This window comes from Macrotis lagotis, chromosome 1 (genome assembly GCF_037893015.1).
Source record: "Macrotis lagotis isolate mMagLag1 chromosome 1, bilby.v1.9.chrom.fasta, whole genome shotgun sequence".
NCBI lineage: Eukaryota > Metazoa > Chordata > Mammalia > Peramelemorphia > Peramelidae > Macrotis > Macrotis lagotis.
Genome location: NC_133658.1, coordinates 158462515 through 158489102, shown reverse-complemented (window position 1 = coordinate 158489102; position 26588 = coordinate 158462515). Strand labels below are relative to the sequence as shown.

General features: G+C 38.1%; 1 protein-coding gene and 1 non-coding gene across 2 annotated transcripts in view; both read right to left on the bottom strand.

Annotated features, from left to right (window-relative positions):
• ACOXL (acyl-CoA oxidase like) overlaps positions 1-26588 on the bottom strand; it is a 518534-nt gene that overhangs the window by 428523 nt on the left and 63423 nt on the right. The window contains exons 3-8 of the mRNA XM_074209273.1: positions 25042-25125; positions 14265-14351; positions 13617-13715; positions 4866-4980; positions 3801-3887; positions 835-907 (exon numbers count right to left, since the gene is read on the bottom strand). Of these exons, the coding sequence (XP_074065374.1) occupies positions 835-907; positions 3801-3887; positions 4866-4980; positions 13617-13715; positions 14265-14351; positions 25042-25125 (545 nt within the window). The remainder of the gene's footprint in view (positions 1-834; positions 908-3800; positions 3888-4865; positions 4981-13616; positions 13716-14264; positions 14352-25041; positions 25126-26588) is intronic.
• LOC141510762 (U6atac minor spliceosomal RNA) lies at positions 21059-21185 on the bottom strand. The gene has a single exon (XR_012475173.1). It is a non-coding gene; the product is annotated as a U6atac minor spliceosomal RNA (small nuclear RNA).

The window sequence follows — 26588 nt, the reverse complement described above, 5'->3', positions numbered from 1 at the left end:
CTGCAGTATAGCATTTGGCTTAGTGCCAGGAAGTCCTGAGTTCAAGTCTGAAATCAGAAATTGACTAGCTGAGTGACTTGGGGAAAGTCATTTAACTTCTGTCTACTTCAGTTTCTTCAACTGTAAAATGTATAATAATAGCATCTACCTCCCATGGTTGTTATGAGGATCAAATGAGATATTTATAAAAGCTTAGCACTTGTTCCCCACCTATATGAGCTTTAACAAGTTGCCTAATACTTCTCTATTCCCCCCACCCTCTCTTCCCCAGGTTTGGGTTCCTCATCTGGAAAAATTAAGAATATGAATTAGATAAATGATGATGGTGGTAGTGGTAGTGGTGGTCCTTTCAATTCAAAGAGGACAAATAATATAATGAGGGTGATGTTTTGATTTGCATGTGATTAAGGGTTAGATAAGAATTGAAACAAAAGATAATAGAATTTACCCATCCCCAAAATATAAGTCTGGGAGAATGACTGAATGAATGACTATTTATTAAGGACTTAAATGTGACTTAAACATTGAACAAGCAAATACAAAAGAAATAAAAGATTAAAAAAACCATTCCCTGCCCTTGAGAAGATTACATTCTAATAAGGGAAACCATATATAGAGGAGTGGTGGCCAGGAATGGTGTATGGAGCCAAGGAAAAATGAATAATGCTCCCTGAAGTCCCTTCCACTTCTGGTTCCATGATCTTATAATCCCAAGAATGAACCAGACACAGAAGACAGAAATCTCTTTGGGATTAATGACATCTGAGCCTACTTTGGGGGGATAATCCTTTTATATGAACAGTGAAATTAATGAGTTGGAGAAGAGTTACTCACTTATCCAGGAGATTCTCCCTTGGAATTCGAACCTTGTCAAATATTAAAATCCCATTATCCACACCATGTAAACCTACAGAACAAACAGAAATACAACCAAATGAACCAGAGGAGCATAAAAAAATTCCAAGTTCTAATCAACAATCTGCCTTTCCTATTTCTCCCATGCCAAGCATTGACTCCAAATACACAGTGCACTTAACCAAGGATATCTATATTACTTCCAGAGACATTTTTTTCTCAAGTAAGATTATTACCAGAGCTATGTTTGTTTCCTTTAGCACAGTTGGGTAGCTCCCTGACAGGCCAGAAATAAAGCTTGTTCTGCCTCGGATCAAACATGCTCAGAGGAGGGGGGAGAAAGGAAAAAGCAGTGTGTGTGTATTGGGGGTGGGGTGGAAAGACTTTATCTGCTTGAGCAGTTAGCAATGGTCAAGAAAAGAAGATTCAATTTAGGTTCTAGTTGAATGAAAGAATACAAGGGTGCATATATAAACCCCAGAAAAACCAATTTGGGCTCTTCAACAATAGTGTAACTCAAATTTCTCTTCCCTCGCCCCAGCACACCTGGTTGACTTGAAGGCAGCTGCCTAGAAAAGAAGGCAGCCTCAACAGCGGCAGCTGCAGGTAGCCTGACTACCCAAGATGCAGCATGAGGTCGCCTAGCTTAGCAGAGGGACTGCCAAAATCTGTGAAGTTCAAGTCTGAGTGACTCATGAGAGGCTGTCACCAGCCCCCCACTAAGGTTTTACTTATGTCCGTAACACACTTCCTTGCTCAACTTGGAGCCAAGTTGTCTGTTTTTTGCAAGCTTAAGCTAGAAAAGTATCTTTCTTTAATTCCACAATAGACCCAGTTGACTAGGACAGATGCTCATTTTAGTGCCTGAGAAGAAATGAGACCAGGCTTTCTGGATCTTTTACTATCTTTTTTGGCAGCCCTCCACAGAGTTTGGACCTAAGCCTCTGACCTACACAAATGCTGATACATTTAAAGCAGATGCCAGAGTTCTCTGGCATCTCCATCACAGCCTGAGATAGGAAATCAGACTCTTAGGGAACATATATCTTAAAACCTTTCTCTCTCTCTCTCTCTCTCTCTCTCTCTCTCTCTCTCTCTCTCTCTCTCTTTCTCTCTCTCTCTCTCTCTCTCTCACACACACACACACACACACACACACACACACACATACACAGGGTATGTCAGGATATATAGGAGATATAAGGTATGTCACTCTAGTCCACTTAAAGTATCCACTAGAAGGAACCTCCCTAAGTACCCAACTTCATTCATTCATACTCCACAGAGATATATTTAGTGGTACCTAAGACAATGGGTGAAATTCAACCATACCCCTCTAGCATCTATTTCTTGTGATATAGTAGATAGAAAAATGATCTTGAGAATCAAGATGACCTGGCTCAGTCCTGGCTTCTGACACTTGTTGTAATACCCCTTATATGCCCTTCCATTTCTCCATCTCAGTTTCATCATCTTAGAACCATAGATTTAAAACTGGGGAGGAGATTATAGGTCATCTAATTCAACTCCTTCAATTCACAGATGAAGATACTGAGGCTCAGAGAGTTTTAGTACCTTTCCCAGACCCAGGTCCATCAGAGGATGGAAAAGAACCCAGATTTTTCCAACTCTCCATTCAGAATTCTATCAGTTAAAGGCAGCTAGTCAGTGTATAGAGTGCCAGGCCTAAAAGACCTGATTGCAAAGTCTGGCTTGAGATACTTCCTAGCTATGTGACCCTGGGCAAGTCACTTAACCCTGTTTGCTCAGTTTCCCCATCTATCAAATGAGCTGAAGAATGAAATGGCAAACCACTACTGTATCTTTGAAAAGAAAAACCCAAATGGGGTCACAAACAGTCAGAAATGACTGAAAATAACTGAATATTCAAAATCAGCTATACCAGACTCCCTCTATAATAGCACTCAAATGAAATTATTTAAGAAAAGTGATTAGCAAATATTAAATTATTATTATTATTATTATTATTATTATTATTATTATCATCTTATACTTTCTTCACATTTTCTTTTCCCTTTCTCCTTCTGAAGTATTTACTTACCATAAATTATGCCCACACTTAACCTGAAAGATAAATGTTACCTCCCTTATCTCTGCTACTTCTTTGCAGAGGTGGAGAACTGTGTATATCAAATGCTAAATTTTATAAAATATCAAATATCACATTTTTTTAAAGATAGTTTTGCTGAACTAGCTTGGGTTTTTTTCTGCTTTGTTATAAGGAATAGCTCTCTGGGAGAGGGTGAGAAGAGATACATTGGGAAATGTAAATTAAATAATGTAAAACCAAAAGAAAGCAACAAAATTTATTTTTTAAAAAAAGCAATTCTTCACTTAATGTCTATTACAAATAAAGTATTATGCTGGGTCTGCAGGAAACATGAGAAATATAAGAAACACTTTTGGCTCCAGAGGAGTTTATAATCTTTAGAAGACCACACAAGCACACAGTTAATTGAACAAAATTCCATTAACCCCAAGTACTAAGAAGTGACTTAGAGGCAGGAATGACTAAGAACAATCAAAAATATGAATAATATGGAATTTTCCACAGTTCCTATAAAGAAATCCTTCATTCTTTCTGCTTCCTTTTATGGGTGATCTTCCTCAGAATATAAAATACTTGAGGGCAGGGGCAGCATTTCTTTTTCTATTTATGCTCCCAGTACTTAGCACATAGAAAGGGACTAAGAAATGCCTGTTGATTTCATTTGCTTGACTAGGAAGTCAATGAAAAAATTGAATATCAAGCATTTATTAAAAGCCTACTCTACACAAAGTCTGTGCAGATTTCTTAATTAATATTGTTGTTGTTATCATTTTTAATTTAGCCATTTCTATCTGATGAGTGAAGGTTTTAGTTTTGCTTTCTTTTTAGGAAGAGAAGTCCCTAGGAGCAAGGGACAATCTGCTTGAAGACTCACCTTCTTTGTGTAACATATCAATCGCTGTCACTCCAGGATACAAGCTTCCATTTTCATCTCTCACGGGAACAATGAAGCAGTGGGGACCTAAAGAGGTCAGAAAATAGGAAGATCCCTAAAATATTTACTTCTAAAGGAAAAAAGGAAGCTACTTTCATTACTGGAGATTTGAGTGTTGTTCACAGAATCATTAATAAGTCCCTAAATTCTCTCAGCTGTATGACTCTGAGCATGTGGGAAGTCAAGATAATAGTCTATAACAAAAGTTCTTAACCTGGGGTTCATGGGTCCCTTGATGATTTTAGGGGGGACTATGAACTTGGTTTTTAAATTATTTTTATAACTATTTCAATATCATTGTTTTCTATTGTAATCTTATGTATGTTATGCTTTTAAAAATATTATTCTGTGAAGGCTTTTACAAGATTAACAAGATTAACAAAGATTAAGAAATCTCAAAAGGAATTGAATATATGTGATTCCAAAGCAATAATAAATTGCACTGCTTGTTCTCTACTTTAAGGCAGGAAGTTTAGTATTTTAAAATTTGCAATGTGCTTTAAAAAATTATCTTATTTGATCCTCACAACAACTGTGGGAAGTAGATGCTGTCATTTCCCCCATTTTTCAAATCAGGAAACCAAGACAAACAGGTTAAATGACTTCTCTAAGGTTATATGGTTAATAAAGTATTGAGGCCAAATTTGTACTTGAGTCTTCTTAACCTGAGATTCAGCATTCTATCCATTGAACCAACTGCCTGCCTAGAATGAACAATAGATAAAGATTTTCAAAACATATTTGTAGGATTGATTAATGTACTTGGTAGGCATATATAAAAACCTCAACCATATTGTGTTGTAATTTCAGAGAGGCATATGCAAAATTTCAATATGGAACTCAAATGTCTAAAAGGCATTGTCAAGAAGCATTATATGGGGTGTCCTAGAAGTCTTAGCTATTAAAACACCTTAATAGCTGTCAAGCAATTAAAGCTTAAAACTACCCTTTTGGGACACCCTATATAAATGTAAGCTGCTTTTGAGCTGGGGTAGCACCACAAACCTTGAGATCTTCCATTTATGATGAGTTGTGCAAAGACAGCAGCATAATGACCTTCCATTGCATTCCCAATGTACATCTTTTCAGCATTTTCACAAGGGGTGTCAATGATAAACTCCTACACAGAAATGTAAGGCAAAGGATTACTTTTTTTCCCTTTAGTGCAATTTCAACTCAAGCAATCGAACAAGGAAGAAATACCTCCAATTGTACATGTTAGACACAGAGCATAGAAAGATCAAACTGAAACAGTCCCTGACATCAGAGCTTAAAATCTAAGGCAAAAAAAAAGTATAAGTACAGAGAGATTGCTTTCATTGAAGTGATGGGCATGGAAGGAGTTGGCCTTTGAATTGAGCCTTGAAGTAAATGAAGACTTCAACAGGGAGAAGAGGAGGGAAATTCATTTTAGCAACTGGGATCAGCATAAACAAAGGCCTGGAGTTCAGAGCAGGAAGAAGGAAGCGGCAGTGGTTCAATTCGGCTTGCAGGTAGACTACATGTCAAACCATCAGTTCATAGGCAGCACTGCAGTCCCCAATTCCAGAACCAAATTGAAAAATAAATGGGAAATACCTAACAAAATAATGCCCAATAAATAACCTTAATATGTAGTTTTATAAGTAGAATTTGACACCATTGAATTACAAGAAAAGGAAATACAGTGTGAGCCAAGGTAGGAATGAGATTTTGGAAAACCTTGAATGACAGAGTTGGATTCTATACTACTGAAAATTTTTGAGTTGCGGTACAACTTGATCACAGGATTGAAGAGATCCTAAGATCATAGATTTAGAGTTTAAAGGACATCATATCCAACCTCCTCATTTTTTAAAATGGGGAACCTGAGGCAACAGAAAGGCAACGTACTTGCCAAGGGTCAGACAACTTGTAACTGATGAACCCAAGTCTTACTACCTCTGAGTCCAGTGACCTATTCACTATACAGTGCTTTCTTGATAAACCAGGAGAAAGAATATTAATAAGAAGACTATTTACAGCAGCCTAGGCAAAACTAGATGATCTATATATTAGACACCATCCTATCCTAAGGGTTTATGATTCAATAATCAAGATATACTATAATTGTAAGACTAACTGCTCATTCCCATGACTTTCAAACCCAGTTACAGTCCTTCTAGGTCAGGTATCATTTCAGTTCCCCACTGAAGCTTGGGGTAATGAAAAAAAAGCATTTATTAAGAATCAGAAAGCTCGGGTTCAAATTCTGTCTCTGCTATTTCCAATATATGACCCTGGGAAAATCATTTTTGATTTTCTCTTCTATAAATGAAAGGGTTGAGCTAGATGACCTCCGCAGTTCCTTTGAGCTCTAAATTTCTACTCCTCTGATAAATCTATAACCTGAAATAGATGAGAGACACACTTTTTTTATTTTAATAGAGCAAAATGATCAGAAAAATTCATCCTAATTAAACTTTTTAAATACATTTTTATATGTGTTTACATATTTGAAGTCAATAATAAACATTAAGGAGTTCCCACATCTTCTTCCATCACTTCCTCAGTATGAAGATAACTGAGCTTAGAAAAAAGCTTGGGAATAAGTTCATGCTTTGCAATTTAGATGAGCTTAATTGGAATGATAACATCCATTAAATTGTGTTGGGAATGGCCAAATTCAGTTCTTCAATCCTGATTTCATACAAAGATAAGTAGATTAACAAAAAACAATATGGTTCCTAAAAGCCTTAATGTCATCTTTTCTTTTCAAATACTACCCAATATCCCTAATGGGATTTTTTTTTCTTTTTCACATATTCCCTATATGCCTAAATATACCAGAAAAGTCAGGGAAGGAGAAATATTCCAGAGATTAGGAGGAGCTGCTGAGTCCATTAGGAGAGGTCTATACTCATTCCATGCTTCCCCATGCTTTGTTCTTCACTGTTGCCTGCCTAATCCCATCCTACCACTAAGCACCTTAGCTCTCTTCTCTGTGACCTGAGGTCCCTAGAATTTGAAATTCTCAGTCTTCTAATCAAAGACCAACATTGCCCCAAACTATCCATCTTGGCTAGATGAAGAATAAGGCTACTAGACTATACTACTCCCTTCCCACCATTGCCTAAAACCTTGGAGTTTACAATTTTCATCTTTATTTGATTTTGGATAAATGTTTCATAACCTCCCTTTCAATTTTCTTGACCAATTAAAATACCAATAAATGGTTCAAAAAAAGTACATACAAGCTTTTAAGTAGAAACTCTTATAAAAGAATCTCACTCAATTCAGGGTTATAATCAGTTATAAGCCCTCCTTAGCTCATATTTCAGTAGTTATTTTTTGGCTTGTTTTCTCTAAAGTTGTTATCCTCTCTTATTCATTCAAATACATAAATATAAAATATAATTTTCAGAAAATGTATGTGAATGTTGCATCTTTCCCCTTGGTGTCAGTCTGATCTTTGTTTTGTCATCATATTCTCAGGGGCTTGCTCATAGTAGGTACTCACTAAGTGCTTACTGAATTGAATTGAATTCACAGCACAAGAATCCTATTTGGTCACAATCAAACAATCAACAAACATTTGTTAAGGACCTATTATGTTCAAGTGGCACTGTACATAGAGCACCAGGCCTAGAGTCAGGAAGACCAACCTCAGAAACTTAGTAACTGTATGACCATGGGCAAGTCACTTAACCTTGTTTGCCTCAGTTTCCTCATATATAAAATGAGTCAAAGAAGGAAGTGGCAAATCACCCCTGTGTCTTTGCCAAGAAAACTTCAAAAGGGTTCACAAAGAGTGAGACACTACTGAAACAACTGAACAACAATATGTGCCAAGCTATGTGTAAGACTGTGGAGACACAAGTAAAAAGAAAGGAAAAAACCTCTACTCCAAAAGCTTATATTCTGAAGGGGGAGGCAAGAAGAATATTTAAAAATATATCACAATGAATTTAAAGAGAATAAATAAAAAGTAGCTAAAGCTAAAGTAGTTTGGGAAAGAGAACTAGCAATTGGAAGATCAGGAAAAGCTTCATGTGGATTTGAACTGTATAGGATAAGACGAGAGGGTTTCCATGATGTGGTGGAAAGGAGGGAATGAATCCCAGGCATAATGGCAAGGAATGGAAGGGAGATGGAGTGCTATCTGGGATGAACAAAGAAGGCCAAATTGAATGGATGCTAGAGGGTAAATTATGTCCAAAAAAAAAGTTGGAGAGTTATATTGGGGTCAAGTTAAATAGTGTTTTAAAAGCTAAAGAGAATTTATATCTTATCCCAGAGACAACAAGGAGCCCCTGAAGTTGGGTATATGGGAGAGTCTCACCCCAAATTGAAGTTAAGGAAGGTTACAAGACACTTGGTGACCAGATAAAACATGGCATTCACCTTTTCCAAGACCTCTTTGCTTTCTTTTCTTGTTCCTCCAAAATCAGGACAAGAACAAATCCTCAATCCTAAATATTCTCCTCCTTTATCCCCTTCTCCTCTTTGTATTCTGCTAAGGTTCAACTACCTAGGTGACTACTGAAATGTGAGCTAAGGGGACTTGTGCCTGGAAAGAAACATCACGTTCTTGCCGACCTAAAACAAGGAAGGCAATTTGGATGGGGGTAGGAGATTCAGAGGAAAACTGAGGGGCTCCCTAAGCATGATGAGCTAATCCCTCTCAATTTAACTGGGATTGACTATATTGAAGATCTGGCTGAACTAAACCAACATGCTATTGATCACCCCAAGATTATCTCAGATTTCAGATTCTAAAAGTATATAGACTACACTTTCCCTCTGGCCAAGAAACATAGTCCTGGGGCCTAAGAAAACATTCACTGACACATGTTTGCACAGGGAAACTTTTAACATATGCAAGACCTTTTTTAGAAACAGAAACAGACAAGCTGAATCTTTTTCAAAACAAATCTCCAGGGCACGACATTGTTTTATCAAGTCAACAAGTATTTCTCAAGGTGTCACTTTGAACTGGTACAATTTTAAAATAAAAATCAATTTTTAAAAACAGTCCCCTTGGACTACTCTTCACAACTAGAAACAGCGATAATAACACTACCACCAAAAGTCCTGGCTGGACAGTGCAGACCTGATATGGTATGGGAGAGAACTCTAGGTCAGCTCCTCATAAACATCTGATATACCCTGGGCTTGAGACTCCTGGACCATCCCTGGCTTTGGAAAGTCTATGTAGGCCAGAATGCAAACATTATAACTGTATCTAAATAATGTATACCATATGTGCTTGTTATTATTATTAATTATTAGTAACAGGCCAACAAAATGGTCAATTAAAAAAAAGACAGCACTGACCAATTCATTTAACTTCTCTACCCAATCACAAGTTTTATCCAAAGCTTTTCAAATAAAACTTTCTTCCCTCCAGATCACTTCTACACCACTCCCTAGCCCCCAAAAGTGAGTAAATAAATAAATTAATAAAACAAACCTAAAGGAACTAGGAACCAGAGCATGTAAAAGATTTCAATAGGGCTCAAGGGAAAGAAGGCTCATTTGATATGATATGCTCCAACGTTTTAAAAGGAAAATGAAGAGGAAAGCACAAAAAAACCAGTGAAGGGAAAAATTCATTCCCTGTAATGTCAGTTCTCAAGGGCTTGTGCTGATGATGGATTTGTACTCTGTCTGGCTCCCATGGGAGTGAATGGGTAGTTCATCAGGACCTCATCATTATTAATATTCAGAGTGCTAAACTCCCTTATCAGAAAATACCATCTGTTATTGCAGACCAGGTAGCAAGATCTGTTCTGCTATTTGGGGATCATGGGACCCAAGTACCAAAAAGATTTCAATAAAGGGAAAACAGCCGTAGGGAGGATTCCAATTTATAAAAGCTTTAAAATACTTTTTTTATTAAGTAAGACAATCACATACAATGACTGTAATAATGGAAATAAAAACATTAAAAAAGCAGCTAAACTCAGATTATAGGCAATGACTACAAACAGATCATTTAAATCTTCCCTTCCCTCGGGAGGACTATGGGTACAGAATGTCACATACACTTTCATATGTGAGTACTATGTTGATATGCTCCTGTTTTACTGTTTTTATTTAAGATATAGAAGAGTTCTTTTGGCAGGCAGGAGAGAAGGAAGTTATATTAGGAAATGTCCTTGTTATAAAAAACAAAAGGCATCAATAAGACAGAATTTAAAAAATAAACTCTATACTACATTTCTAAAATTAAAAAAAAAGAAAGTCAAGTCTAAGGTTATTATGAGGGAAATAAGAGAGTATGGCCTCCTTACACTCAGAAGCCACTTGTCACAGCTAGGGAAAACAGTGCTGGGCCTAGAGTCAAGAAGACCTTAGTTCATATCCCACTTCAGACACTTAATAGCTGTTTGACCTTGGGCAAGTCATTTAACATGTATCTATCTCAGCTGTTAAATGGAGGTAAATAAAAGCACCTACCTCACAGGAGCCCTATGAAGATCAAATAAGATAATATTTGTAAAGGTATAAAATAGATGTTATTTAAATGCTTATTCTCTTTCTTTCCCCTTCTAACAGTGCTATTAAGAGAGAAGACTATAGGGTTCCTGTTGGGGAAGAGATCCTGTAGACATGGGAGTCTTGCAATGAAATATTCAACTGAAAAACACCCAAAACCAATATAATTATTATACTGTTTTTGATGTACCCACGTAGGGAAGGTTTGTATCACATCTCAGTCTCTAGAATCATAGACTATTAAAGTTGAAATGAACCTCAGAAATCATGCAGTTCAACTTTCTCATATTATAGTTGATAAAGCTGAGGTCTAAGAAGTGATTTTCCCAATGTCCTTTAGTAAGGAAGTGATAAAACCAGGACTTGAACCCAGTTCTTCTAATTCCAGGTCCAGTGTTTATGCCACTATACCATAAAACTAAAAACTGGGGAATGGTTGAACAAGTTGTCGTATATGAATATGTTGGAATATTATTGCACTATAAGAAATAACAAGAGGGAACTGATGCCAAGTGAAGAGAACAGAACCAGGAGAACATTGTACATAGTAATAACAGTATAATGTAAATGACTTAAGTATTCTGAGGAATGTAATAATCTAAGAGAATTATGAAGGATTTATGTAAAAAAAATGCTATCTCTAGAGAGAGAGAACTGATAAACTCTGAAGGCAGATTGTAGCATAACTTTTTTATTTTGTTTATCTTTCTTGGGTATTGTGTGTGTATATGTGTTTTCTTTTTCAACAGGGCTAAAACAGAAATATGTTTGTATGACTTCACATGTATAATCAGTATCATATTGTTTGCCTAGTCAAGGGGTAGTGAGAGGTCAAGAGAGAGGGAGAGAATCAGGAACTCAAATTTTTTTTCAATGAATGTTAACAGTTTTTACATGTAATTTGGAAGTATTTAAGGAAACAAATAAAAAATGTATTTTTAAACAGGCTGTCTTACAAGTCTGGCAGGGTCTCCAATCAAAACCAACAGATTGTAAGACTCCCTTATTCAGCAGTCTCCTAATTCCAAAATAGGACAACTAGGTGCTACATGGATATAATACATGGTACATGTCAGGCTGGAGGCTGGAAGATTCTCTTCCTGAGTTCAAACATTGCCTTAGACACTATCCTGTTTGCCTCAGTTTCCTCAATTATAAAGTGATCTGGAGAAGGAAATGGCAACCATTCTAGCCTCTTTGTCAAGAAAAACCCAAATGAAGAGTCAGACATGACTGAAAATGAATGATCAAGCCAAATGAGTCTCTCTAGTCCAGAGCCATTCTGTCCTAGGTTTCTTCTGGGCACTTTCTAACTTGGATAAAGAAAAGGGAACCTTATCTGTAAAATAAAAGAACATGCACTCTGGAGTCTAGGAACCTAAGTTCAAATCCTTTCTCCAATGATGCTTCCTACTTAGCTGACCTCGAGGCCCCTCAGTTTCTTTATCTATAAAATGAGAATGATGAACTGGATGACCTCTCAGTCCCAAAAAGTTCAAACTCTATGATCCTATTAAAATTTTCTAATCAAAAGTTTCATAACTTATGTCAACTCATCTAGGCTTTGTCATTTTGCCAGTGTGGAAACATAGTTTTGCCTTTGCATCCAGTGTTAGCACAGTATGGGGGTCCATAAATGCTTGATAGATTAGAGACTGGGGCCCCCAGTCTGGGGCCAGGGATTTCCCAAAGAGATCAATGCCCTACAAACACCACAATGTGCTCACAGTTTAGTATTTACTCCCAATTCAATCTCTACCCAACTAGAGCAGGGAAAAAAAGTAACTCAAAATTAAGCCACTTTAACTTGACCTTCCCAAATAAGAAAAGTCTTTTGACACTAGTTTAAATTCCCAAAAGAAAGCTAAACTAAGAGATTTTAAATAAGCACACTTGTATGTACACACACATACACACACACACACACACACATATGCAGGTATTCCCACTATATAATTTGTTGAAAACCCTTAATTAAAATATATCTATTCCTTGTTGTTTGAATATATAAATATCTATATATGTATACTTTTTCTCTTAAAAGCATTTAATAGCTATAAAGGTATACAAAATAAATCCATCCGTTCCCTTTAGACAGGATTAATAGGGAGAGAAAAGATGGGAAATTTTAGGCAATGATAATCATTTGGTTAAAAAAACAGGAAGTGAAGGATAAACATAAGTAGGATCTTTGACTGAATGTTAACCCAATAAATGCCTAGAACCCAAATAGAGTGTTCTTTGGTCTGCCCAGAGGGAATTATGGTATCATGGATAAGACCATAGGATGGGAAGCCATCATATGATAGAAGTTAGATATAAAAGGGATCTCAGAAACTATCTAATCCGATGTCCACATTTTATAAATGAGGAAATAGACTCCTATCTGAACTCAGTCACTAACTGTGTGACTTGAACAAGTCTTTTCTCTTCAGTTTCCTTTAAATAAAATAGGGGGAAAATAAAATAGGGGAAAGGAAGAGAGAATGATAGATGAGATGATCAAAGAACCTCAGAATATGCTGAGTCTAAGAAGTCATGCAATCCAAGTCATATCTCACTGATAATCACCTTTACAATATATCCAATAAGGGTTCCTTTGGCTTTCACTTGAAGTTTTCTAAAGGGAAATCCTCTAACTTCCTAAGGAACTCCCAAAAATTAAAGCTGAAAAAAAAATGGAGATTTGTCCTTAGATCAGGCTTCAATCTGCCTTTCATTAAGCACCATCTATTATTTCTAGACTTGCCCCCTGAGACAAAGCAGAACAGGAATAATCCCTCTTCCATGGGACAACCCCCACAAACTTGAAGATGTCTATCATGTCTCCTTCATTTCCTCCTTCTAAGCTAAACAACCCTATTTCCTTCTACCAATCCTGGATGGTGACCTCTAATGGTCCTCCCAGCTCTGTGATTTTTGCTTCTATGTTTACCTTTGCAGAATAAAACCAGGGAGATTTCTTCTTGACAGCTGAGTTAATTGCTTAGCAACTCAAGGGAGGAGAACCTGGCCAAATACATTATAGCACTTATAGTTTCTTTTCTTCCTGAATAGGAACCCCCTCCTGCTGCAGAAGACAGTGAAATGCCTAAGGGAAGGCACCAGTCATTACACATACCAATCACACATCCCCATCTGCATATGCTATAGTGACAGGTGAACCTGAAGTTCCTGTCTATGGAGAACACACACACACACACACACACACACACACACACACCAGGCCTCTTTCTTTGGTTTCTAATCAGACTGATGGAATTTTATATTTACCAAACAAAGCCATGGAGTTATTACCTGAGTTGTGAGATCAAAAGTCGCTTCTGTCTGTATGCCCTTCACATTGCTACCATGACCCCGCTCTGTCATCGCAAACATTCCCGTATATTTCTGCTCCTGTGTTTGATCAAAAAGAAAATGTATTCACATAACAGAATAATAACTTTAGATATAGAAGGAACACCATATATAAATATTTTTATAGATGAGGAAACTGAGGTCCAGGAATTGCTTAAATGACTTGACCCAGATCACTTTCTACTGTATTTGAGAACTGAGAATTTTATTCCATCTTAGTATTTGTTGTTGCAGGTTTGCTGTATCCAAAAATCTAGTAAAGATGATTAAATCAGGGATATTAGTTGTTGGGTTTGTTTTTTTTTTAATTAACCAAGGGTAACTAACATAAACTAGAAAGTTAGTATTATTCAAGGCAAAGATAAAAGACTCACTCCCTGAGTTCTGATCCTGTAAACTGTATAAAGGTAGACAAGTCTCATTCTTTTTTAAGGAAACATCCTTATCTGCAGCCACAGGGGGAAAAAAACCTGCTTTCTAGGGACTCTTGAGGCTTAGCACACAGATGCCTACAGGGCTTCTGCAAACACCTCAGAGCTAGCCTTTCATAATGCAATACAACAAAATAGCTGAGGAGCCATACTGTACCTGAAGTGGTTGGAACCACTTAGCAACATGTCCTGAACTTCCAAGATTTCTGACAGCCCCACCAAATAACCAGTAAATTATGCCACACTGGAAAAAAAAGTCAAAAAATAGCTGTTAGCAATATTTAATATCCATAAATTATCGATTCAACTTCCTTCAACAAGTATCTACTAGGCAAAAGCAGTATCTGAGTCCTATGGGGGAAATAGAAGAGAAGTATGAGATGAGATCTTTGACTTCCAACAGAAAAGTAGAGTGACTAGAGTTTTTCCCAGGACACTGTAATTAAGAGGAAGTTGATGGGATTTATATACCTTCAGGAGCATAGAAATAACCAAACTTAGATATTCATCAGAGAGAGAGAGAGAGAGAGAGAGAGAGAGAGAGAGAGAGAGAGAGAGAGGTCAATGGATGATTGGTGACAGAAAGAAAGAAAGAAAGAAAGAAAGAAAGGAAGGAAGGAAGGAAGGAAGGAAGGAAGGAAGGAAGGAAGGAAGGAAGGAAGGAAAAAAAGGAAAGAAAGAAAGTTATTCTTATCATTAGAACCACTAATAGACAATTAGTCCCTTTCTATCCGCATACTCCCCACCAAGTGCCTTATGGTATTTTGAAATCACTACTCAAAGTAGTTGGCCACCATTCTAAATAAGTTTGTATTTAAAAGTTGATGTGAAGATGTGCTTCATACCACTTGCTTTGGACACAAAATTTGCTCAATATACCCCTACCTTTAAGGTACTTAAAATTTTATTGAAGAAACAAGATTCATATAAAACAAAAGAGGAGCTAACTATACACAATTATGAGCAAGAGCATCAATGGATGGTGCAGGTCAGGAGGTGAAATTCATGTGGGCCAGAGGTGCTGAAGAACACTGCCTAGAGCCTCTGAGCTGGCTAGATAAATAGAAGGCAGAGAAGAAAAAAGGTGGTAAGAGGGAGTCAAGGACACAGTAGGAACAAAGGTTCAGAAATTACAATGAATACATGAGACGAAGGTTGGGGAGAACCCAACCTGTGCCTGTTGAGAAAAGTCATCATGTTTTATAGACAGGTGATTTATTTATAGATTCTGAAAGTGATATAATATTAAGAAGAAAAGAACTTTTTACATTTCCTGATAGCTCTCCCAGTTAAAAATATACTATGGCTTTTTATTATTGTTTAGTTGCTTCAGTCCTGTTCACCTCTTCATCTGGGGTTTTCTTGGTTCACTTTACTTATAAGGAAGCTGAGGCAAACACCAGCACTGTATTCACTGTACCACCTATCTGCCCCTATTCCATGTCTTTACTATATTTTTAATAGCTTCCAGAATAAATTAGAATTTTATTAGGCCCTAATGCATCATTGGAAGTCATCTAATATCCTAAATACTTGATTATATATCTACAGTATAATTATTTTGGATTATCATAAATAGTGTTGTAAGCTCCAATTTGGAAAGAAGGATTCAATCCAAATGGTCATTTTTTTGTTTTTCTTACATCATAAACTTTTCAAGTTTATCTGTTTTAAGGACTGATTTTTAATATCTATCTATTGCTTAACTAAAACATATTTAATGTTCTACTCCTGAGTCATTTAATCTGGTTGTACATACTGTCTTTTCAAGGTTTCTTTAATTCTTTTTCTTTCCCCTTAGAAGAAAAAAAAGGGACAACACAGTATAGTGGAAAGAGAAGTGATCAGAAGATAGAGTTTTGGGGTGGCTAGGTGGTGCAGTGGATAGAGCACTGGCCTTGGAGTCAGGAGTACCTGTATTCAAATCCAGCCTCAGACACTTAATAATTACCTAGCTGTGTGGCTTTGGACAAGTCACTTAACTCCATTGCCTTGCAAAAACTAAAAGAAAAAGATATAGCTTTAAATTTTAACTCAGAATTACTAACTTAGAGATCTTGACAGCACTATAACTAAGGGAGGGAGCCTGGGGTTTCGTCACAGGGTGATGGCTTTAGGTGGTGACCAATTTAGAGGGTACTAATAGTACTTGCAGTTCTCTAGTTATATTGAGATGATCCAACTTAAAATTTAGCAAAAATAATTAATTCAAATAAAAAGATAAAAGGTGAAAGAAGTTCCTCTACTATGGCAATCTTCCTGGCCATGGTCTCCAATGGACATCCAAAGATCTCTGTCTTCCCTTCATACATGTGGTTGTCATGTTGCTCAGTCCTGTCCAACTCTTCATGACCCTATTTGGGGTTTTGATACTGGAATGGTTTGCCATTTCCCTCTCGAGCTCATTTTACAGATGGGGAAATGGCATATAGGGTTAAGTGACTGGCCCAGAGTCGCACAGCTAATAAGTGTCTGAGGCCAGATTTGAACTCATGAAGAGGAGTCCTTCTGACTCTAGGTCTGGCAATCATATGAGACCTAAATTGATAATATTTGCCTGGATTCAGAGACTCCTAAATATAGCTTTAGATGTTGTGCAAATCATATTTACTTTCCTGAGTCTCATTTTTTCCATATATAAGATAAATAGTTGTACTACATGATATCAAAAGGACCATTACAGTTCCAGCTCCAATAACCCTATGAAATTTCTAACTCACATCTTCACAGATTCTATTCCCTATTTGCTTCCAGGACAACACCACTAACTCTAGTCCAACCAATAGAAAGACCTGCTAGAGGAACATCTCCTGCTGCAAGCTTAAAAACTGAATTTTGGGGAGCCATAAAGGTAACAAAAAAAAGTCATGACTGCAGATCCTGACTGAAGAATGAAAAAATTCAATAATTTTTTCATCAACATAATGCCAATCAGCCTTTCCCTGCAATGGGGATTATTTGGTCAAAATGGCCAAATCATCCAATGGTTCTACAATTGTGTACATATCACCTAAGTGGAGGGAAGCATAAGCATATGCATAAGACCTTTACCTGTCTTTTCCAGCTAGGGGGTACAATAGATAGAGCACTAGCCATAGAGTCAAAAGGACCTGATTCCAAATCTGGTGTAAGTCACTCAATAGCTACTAGCTATGGGACCATGGGCAGGTCATTTAACTGTGACTGCCTTGCATTCAGGGCCATCCTGATTTATATGTGGCTACTGGACCCAGATGGCTCCAGAAAAGAATGTAAGGCTAACTTAGCACAGCACTCCTCACTCAAATCCAATTCACTTGCTTGTTATGGCATCACCTTCTTGATGTCATGACCTTCTTTGAGAATGAAGGACAAATATCATCACCATCACCACCAATAGCATAGAAGCTATTGAGATCTTTTCTCTGAATATTATAAAATAAAAATAATTGAATAGATTTTTAATCACAGGACTAACAAGTTATATGCATTTTTAAACTTTGTCTTTCACATATTTTTTTTAATTCTCAATTCGGTCATTCATATATGAAGTCTCATGGGTAGTAGGGCACCAGCCTTGAGTTGCTCTGTCAATAGGAAGGTGTTGAGTCATATACACTCTTGGTCCTCCTCTTATGAGATGACTGACTGAGGTGCCATCTATGAACATGTAACAATGGAACAAAGATAACTAGAAAGCATGGGGATTTAACCCATGTCCTCACTGGTCCTGGGGTCTAACTAAGGGAAACAAGTGTCCATTGAAGCACTTCTGAGCAGCTTCCATTCAAAGCTGCTGCCACAATTCTGCCCTATATAATCCCAACAAGATTTACTATATTAATGTAACATTCTCCTCACAAGAATCCTGTGATCTACCTCAACAGGAATAAGCTGGGGCACAGAAAGGTTAAGCAACTTCCCAAGTATCAAACAGCTAGGAAGCATGTTAGAGCTATGATTTAAACTTAGTTCTTCCAACCTCAGGCTATAGTACGAAAGGCATTCAGAAAAGATTAATTCTGAGGCTCCAAAGAAAGGATGACTGACTTCTAAATCACTGATTCTCAAACTTTTTGGTCTTAGAACCCCTTTGCACTCTTAAAAATTATTATCTATTGAAATTTGCTGTAGTAGAAATTTAAATATTTTAGCATTAAACTATGGGCATCCCTTAGGGCTCTGTCCTGGACCCTCTTCTCTACTCCCTTTTTAATACTTCTCTTAACAGTCTCAATGGCTCCAATGGTTTCTCAGATCTTATTATCTAGTTCTAATCTATTACTGTCCCCTAGTCTCACATCGTCAATTACCAATAAACTATCTTAAACTGGATGTTCTAAAAAAATCTTAATCTCAATATGTTCAAAACTTTCCTCTGAAACTCTCCCCTCTTCCTAACTTCTTTATTACTGCTTGAGGTACCACCATTTTTCAGTCACCCAAGCTCCCAACCTAGGCTTTATTCTTGATTCCTCATTCTCTCCCTCACCACACCTTAACCAATCTGTCACTAAGGACCCATTGATTTTGCCTTCATAATATCTCTTATATATACCTCAGTCTCTCCTCCATCCTGTTATAGGCCCTCATCACTTTATGTCGAGACTAATTCTATACCATGCTGGTTGGTCCTCCTGCCATAAGTCTCTTTCCTTCTACTCTAATTCATCTTCTACTCAGCCATCAAATTGATCTTAAGAAAAGTTCTGAGCATGTCACTCCCCTATTCAATAAAGTCTATTGATTCCCTCTCATCTTCAGAACAAAATATAAATTCATCTATATAGTGATGAATGAATATATAATTCAGAAAATTCTCTCACCCCAACCCCTTTCCAATCTTATACTAAATACCCCCAACCACCTCCTTACTCAAGCCTCAGATCCAGTGACCCTGGTTTCTTTGATATTTCTCAAGCAAGAAACTCCATCTCTGGGCATTTTTTTGGCTGTCCCCCATGCCTAGAATGCTCTCCCTCCACCTCTCTGGCTTCCGTGGTTTCCTTCAAATCCCAGTTAACCCCAACTTCTAGGACAGCTGGGTGGTGCAGTGGATAGATCACTGGTCTTGAGGTCAAGAGGACAGAAGTTCAAAACCAGTCTCAGACACCTGACATTGACTAGTTATGTGACTTTGGACAAATCACTTAATCCTGATTGTTTCCCATCCAGGGCCATCTCCAGTTGTCCTGATACATACATGGCCACTGGACCTAAAAGGCTCTGGAGGAGAAAGTGAGGTTGGTGACTTAGCCCAGCACCCCTCACTCAAATCCAATTCATGTGCTTGTCATGGCATCACTTCCCCTAATGTCATGGTCTTTTTCTAGAACAAAGGACCAACATCATCATCATCATAATCAGCATCATCAACCCCAACTTCTACAAGAAGTCTTTCTTGATTCCTCTTAATTTTTGTACTTTCTCTTTGTGTATTATTTCAAATTTATCCTATATTCCATTTGTTTGCACATGGTTATTTGCACATTGTTTTCCCCTCTTTGAGATTAGGGACTTTTGCCTTTCCTTGTAATCCCAATCTTTAGCACAGTGGCAGACATGTACTAGTTGTTAATTATGGATTCAATATATTATTATGAATTTTTTGACCTCAAAGACCCCCTGAAAGGGTCTCAGGGTCCTCCCTGAGTCTTAGGCTTTTCTAAAGGCCTCATAGACCCTTTTCCTCACACCTCTGGAACAAAGCCATTAAGCAGCCTAGAAGCCTTCCATCCCAATGTCTCTGATTTTCACATCTTTCCCCACCATGCTCAGTTTCCAGTGTGGCTGCCAAGAGGATGAAAGATAGAAAAAACTTAAGGAATGCAGGTGCCTAACCCCCAAAGTCTTCTGAAATCAAGTTTCAGGTTAATGTTAATTCTACTTAGAATACTTTTAGTGACATGGATATGATTTAGATTCTGTCTCAGAATCTTTTTTCCTTCCAGAATGTAGAAAAGTATCTGTAATGTAGAGAAGTATCTGTATTCAGTGATATGAAGAAAAATCTGTAGCGTCAAAGGGAGTCCACCTGCTCAAGTCCAGAAGCTGACTCTATGCCTTAGTTACTAAGGGGTTAGCCTCCAGACATGAGCAGGTAGGCTTCCTTGGACTTTACAGATTTAACTCTTCCCCACTGTATGTGTTATGCCTGTTGGTCTACCAGTTGACATCTCTATTTTTTAACTAAACCAACATAATTATTGGTTTAAGCCTTTTCTCTATGGATCAAAAGGTCAATTGAAATATTGGTGTTGAAGAGACTGAGATCATGGGAATAATGTGGATCAGGTAACATGGGCATTTAGGTAGCCCTGACTGAACATGCAAATGCAAGCTATTTGTGTAAAGGGAAGGGGAATGGATCTGCAGAAATGTTTCCCTACTACTGGAGACAAAATGGGCACAAGTGTCCCACTAATAGTGCATCAATAGCATCATCTTTATAGGTGAAAATCCAGCATCATCCTCCTTATCTGATATGCATCAGTAAATGATGGTATATGGCATGCACTGGGTGTGATGGGGGAAGAATGGAAATGGCCTCCACTTAAATGTGGTACCTGTTTTGGAAACCTCCTTTTCACTGTTCTGTCTTTACTTGTCCACAAAGGGGCTATGGTTGTGACTCTATGACCCTGCTCTGCTCTGGAAGATGACATTAGTGACAACTACAAGTCTGAGGAAGCCTCCAGGGCCCATGAGAGTCAGTAAGTAATATTCATTGCTTCCTACCAGTCAGGACTTGTCCTACGGATACAAAAAAATCAAAAGAGAGGCAAAAACCTCCACAAAAAAATTAGTCTCTGCCTTTTTAAGAAACAAATGTTCTAATGGAGAAGAAAACTAAGTCATACAAAATACAATCCTCAAAACAATGCTGGGAAGTATGTAATACAAGTAATTTTGTCTACACTTTACAAAGGAGGAAACTGAGGCCCAAAGAGTCAGTCAATAAGAGCTTTATTTTTTATTACATGACTAGTTGCCCCAGAATAGGTGGCAATGCCTTACTTAACCTTATATGTGTTGTAAAGGCCATTAGGACTGCTTTCATCCCCATCAAGGGGAGTGCTAAATTTTTCTCCTTTCATACTGGTGCAATGAGTCTGAAGTCAGGAGGACATGAGCTCAAATCCAGTGTCATACACTTACTAACTAGGAGACCTTTGGCAATCACTTAACTCTGCTTCCCATCCAGGGCCATCTCTAGTTGTCCTGATCCATATCTAGCCACCAGACCCAGATGACTCTGGAGGAGAAAGTGATGCTGGTGACTTAGCATAACACCCCCCCCACTCAAATCCAAATCATGTGCTTGTCATGGCATCATATCCCTGATGTCATGGTCTTCTTCAAAAAAAATGAAAGACAAATATTATTATTTTTTATTAAGGACTTATAATTGAGTGAATGGGACAGCTAGGTGGTACCAACCTGCCATCAGAAGGCTGAGTTTAAGAACAGTCTCAAAAACTTACTAGCCATATGACCCTGGGCAAGTCATTTAATCCTGTTTGCCTCAGTTTCCTCATCTGTAAAAATGGGCTGGAGAAGAAAATGGCAACCTATTCCAGTATCCTTGGCAAGAAAATCACAAATGGTATCTTGAAGATCTGAGATGACTGAAACAACTTAACAACAGCATTGATTGAATAGAGGGAGCAAGGTAAGTTCAAATCTGACCTCAGAAACACAGCTACAAGACTCCCTATTTGCCATAATCCAGAATAGAAAACAGCAAAACACTCTAGTTTCTTTATCAAGAAAATCTCAAGAACAGTATTGGCATGTTATGGCCCATGGGGTCATGAAGAGTCAGATACAACAGAACAACAACAAATTTAGTAAATGTGATGGAATGATGTTTATTGCAGTGATTGCAATTGAGCCATTCTGGGAGCCTGGCTATTAGGTAGAGGAATGGGAACAGACCACAAGACAGACTTGGGCCACTGGACAAAGCCATAGATGATGCATCACTTGTGTTTCCTTTTTAGGGACTACTGGAGTCCCAGTAACATTAAGCAGACCCAGTTCCCTAGAACTTCATTTATAGAGAGTGACGAGACTAATGGGCAACCTAAATTTTGAATTCTAGGATATTTCAATTGATTGAGAGCTATGAGGAAACTTAGGAATTCTGCTCATTTTACAGAGGAAACAGATATTTGGGGGTTCTTTTCATTCCTAAAGGAAAGGAAGCCTACTACCACCCTGGAAGTTGGGGGCTTGAGGGGAGAGATGGGGAAAGAAGGTCAAGGATGTCCATTAACCCTGAAGGACAACAATAATGAGAACTTCTCAAAGAGAGAGAGAAAAACGCAAAGGTCATTAGGAAGAAGACAGGGAAGCGCGTCACACTTCTTTCAACAGTAAAGTGTTTCCAGATTGCATCAAATTTTTTGGCAGATCTAAAGCCTTCTCTGGGATCTCTCCCAAACTAGATTGGGGGATTCAAAATCCTCTGCAAACTAGGCTCCTTTCCTTGGCATCTGTCTCTCCTTCTCTCCCCATTCCACTATGAATCAGCCCTCGTGCCAGACCTTAGTTCCTGCCTGCCAGGGTTTCACTGCTTGAGTACAACCATGTTTATCCAAAGCTCTCAGGGACACCCAAAGCCTTTTAGATAAATAAAAGTTTTGATGGAAAAAGTAAAATGTATTCTGACCTGCCAGGATGGAGCTGACTTTGAGGGATTCTAGATCTGACACTGCTCTCCTTCAGTTGACAACAGGGGCTCACGCAAAGGAATCAAGCATAGAGGCTGAATGTAATCCAGCTGTTCTAGGGCCGGGAGGAAACCTGGGATGCCCTGGTCCAGGCTGCTCATCTCTGGGAGCTCCCAAGGCCTCTCTGCCCCCAAGATCTGAGGAAGGACAATCATCCCTTTTGGAGCACCCTTTGTGCAGGAAAATACTGGGCTAGACACACCACAGGCTTGGCTCAGCCTGGCAACATTCTTTAGTTCCAAGTCATATCAAGGAATACTTACTAAACACCTACAACACATCAGACATTGTGTCAAGCATTAGGGATCCAAAGAAAGGCAAAAACAAAGTCCCTGCCCTCAAGTAGCTATCCTATCTGAGGAGCTGATGAGAAAGGACCTCAAGGAAGGACACAAAAGTTTTCCTTCTGCATTTGAACCCATTCCTCAGGAGTCCTTAATGAGTGTAGAAGGATTGTTCTAGCCTTAACCACCCCTTTAAAAAGATTGACCGAAACATCTTTCTAGATTCCTCAGAGAAAAGTTTTCAGTGGCCCCCACATGCCACATATTTTCCTATGATCTCAATATAATTTTGCACATCCTAAGCTTATAGAGTGTGTGGGAGGTAGGAATATGGAGGGAATGAGAAAGTCAGAGAAGTTGCCATGACAATATTAAAGATCTAAGGCAAAGGTCGCCAGCCTTAAGGGAGAGAGGAATTATTTCTTATTTTCTCAAGGCATTGAGTTCACAAAATATGCCAAATGAGGTATCCCTGAGTGGTGATCTTGTAATGAACTCCCTCAGCAGAAAATAGATGCCACACAAGCATCACTGACCAACATTTGGGGATGCTTGGTCTAGACTGGAGAAGCTAGGTAGCACAGTACTTGGCCTTGGAGTCAAAAAGTCTCATCTTACTGGATTCAAATCCAGCCTCAGCCATTGACCAGCCATGTGACCCTAGGTAAAGTCACCTAACCCTGTTTGCCTCAGTTTCCTCCTCTGTAAAATAAGCTGGAGAAAGGAAATGGTAAATGACTCCAGTAACTTTGCCAAGAAAACCTCAAATAGGGACACAAAGAGACAGAACAACAGCAGCTGGTCAAGATTCACTTAAATTATATTCAAGGTGAAGAGACAAAATTTAGCTGAGATAGTACAATACAGAGAAAGAAACAGGTCCTTTTAAACATAATCTAACATATAAGTACATAGCAAGGGGGAACATATTTTATGAAGTATGATGGGAGAAAGGGCCCCTTGTGGGCTAGAAGAACAGAATTGGAAAAAGTTTCATAGAGCAAACAATAGCCAGAAAGTCTTAGTGGTGTCAACAGGCTTAGAATCTGACCTAATATCTAAGCAGCTATAAGCATAAATATCTAAGCAGCTATCAGCATATTCAGTCTGCTTCTTAGAGACCCCAGTTTGAACATTTTCTCATTCTCTCATATAGGATGGCTATTTGTACTAAATAGATAAGCTCTAATAGGGCAGATGTCATGTTTTAATTTTTTTGTACAGTATTCTACATATAACAAATATCAAGGGCAATTGGGTGATCCAATGGATAGTATGCTGGGCTGGAATCTGAGGGAGCTGATTCAGATCAGGTTTCAATACTTACTAGCTGGGAGACCTCAGGCAAATGACTTAACCCATTTGCCTCAGTTTCCTCACCTGCAAAATGAGAATAATAAAAGCATCTTCTCCCCACAGTTGTTGTATCAAACGAGATAATTGTAAAGTGCAGAGTACAATACTCAGGAGATGCTAAGTTGTATATTAAAGTTAGTAAGTGATATTTTGTTGTTTTATTATTATTTGTTGAATGAATAAATGATTGAATACATAGAGTGTATTTGTGACATTATAGTAGTCCCCATGTAGGAACTTCCTTCACCAACACAACTTATAATTAGCCTAAAGTAGATCTTAAGGAGTTGTCTGAGGCAAATATAAGTTAATTGACTTGCCCAGAATTCTTCGGGCAGTAAATGTCTGGGATAGGATTTGAATCTATGTCTTTGTGACTCTATAACCAACATTTCCTCCAATATGTCATATTTCCATCACATGCATGAGTGAAACAAATTAAGTCTTGAGAGACTAGCATCAATTGTGTACATACTGACTGAAAATCAGTTACAACAAATTCATTTTTCTCTAAAAGATTGACTTTCTAACTTCTACTCAGAAAGTAGTGGGATTCCATTAGGGACTCATTATCTCTTACCTTTACTCCTGTTGCCATGTCTGCTGTGGAAAGGACTTCTCCAATGACTAGACTTCTCTTGACAAAGTTCTTCTTTTTCTCCGCCTGAAATAAGCCATATCTCATATTAAGTTCTCAATATATTCTGACCTCTAATGGCCAATTAGAAGGCTAAGTTTCAGTCACAGCCAGAAAAGCTCCAGGCTTCTAACACTCAGGCCCCCCCATGTCTTAACTAGCAACTCACCAACTAACCCAGCCCCCTTTGATGTCTCTTCCTGGATTGTGATTTGATCCCACACACCCCTTTCTAGTATGTCCTCTTTGAAGACAGTTTTAGAAACATGGTAGGTGGTTGAGTCAGTACCAATCACATATTTAGAAATTCCCATCCTCCTGCAAGCCAACAGATTTGAGAATGTTGGGGAAACACTCCAGTCAGAAAGTCAAGTGAAAATTATTTTTAAAGAGCTCTTGCTCATAGTACTTTAATGATTTCACACTAATGAAGTTCTGGTTCACCTTTGGGCAGGATTTGAACCTAGGTGTTTTGGCTCCAAACCTAGTGCTTTTTCCCACTGTACCACAATGCACCCCTAAAGTGTTTTTACCTACATAATCTCATTTGAGTTTCACAAAACCCCTTTGATTCTCTCCATTCTACCAAAGAAGAAATGGGGTTTTGGAGAAAATAAGTAACTTGTCCATGAACACACACTGCCTAGTAGGTGTCAGAGGTGGGATTAAAGCCTGTGTTTATCCTGACTTTAAATTTGGTGTGCATCTTTTCTCCAAAGGGACTTCTGAATGGATGCCAGGATGGGGCCTTTCAAAGTTGCCAACCGTCTTACTTTAGGTGAACCCCTGCAAATACACTGACTTTATGATTTCAGCATTTGCTTTGGCTTCTCTGCCTAGACCAGAGAATTCCTGCTGCCACCATTTTCATAGATTTTTTGTGATGTTTTTCTCCCATTTTATTGCCTGTAATAGGTGGCTGATTGACACAGTGGATAAAATGCCAGGCTGGAACCAGGAAGACTTTAACAAGTTCAAATCTGGCCTCAGACACTTATGAGCTGCATGATCATAGGTAAGTCACCTAACCCTGTTTATCTCAGTTTCCTCATCTGCAAAATGAGCTGGAGAAGGAAATGGCAAACCACTTCAATATCTTTGCCAAGAAAATCAAAATGGGGTCATGAAGAGCCAGACTTGATTAAAAATGACTAAACAACAACAAAATGAAATAATCCCCCAACTTTATAATCTGGGAGCAAAAGAAATATTCATTTATTTGTTCCCCTTTTACATTTTCTTCCTAGCAGAATGATCCTTGAAATTGCAAGTTCATAGATATAGAGCTCAAAGGAACTTCAAAAACCATCAACCACTACCCTCTCCTTTTAGAGAAGAAGAAACTAAGGTCCAGGCTGGTGATTGTAATTTGACAAGGTCACATGGATGATAAGGACCAGGGAAAAGATTTGAACTCAAATCCCTTGATTACAAAGCCAGTTTTCTTTCCCCTATTCTAGTAATGCTTATAAATATTTGCCTATTAATAC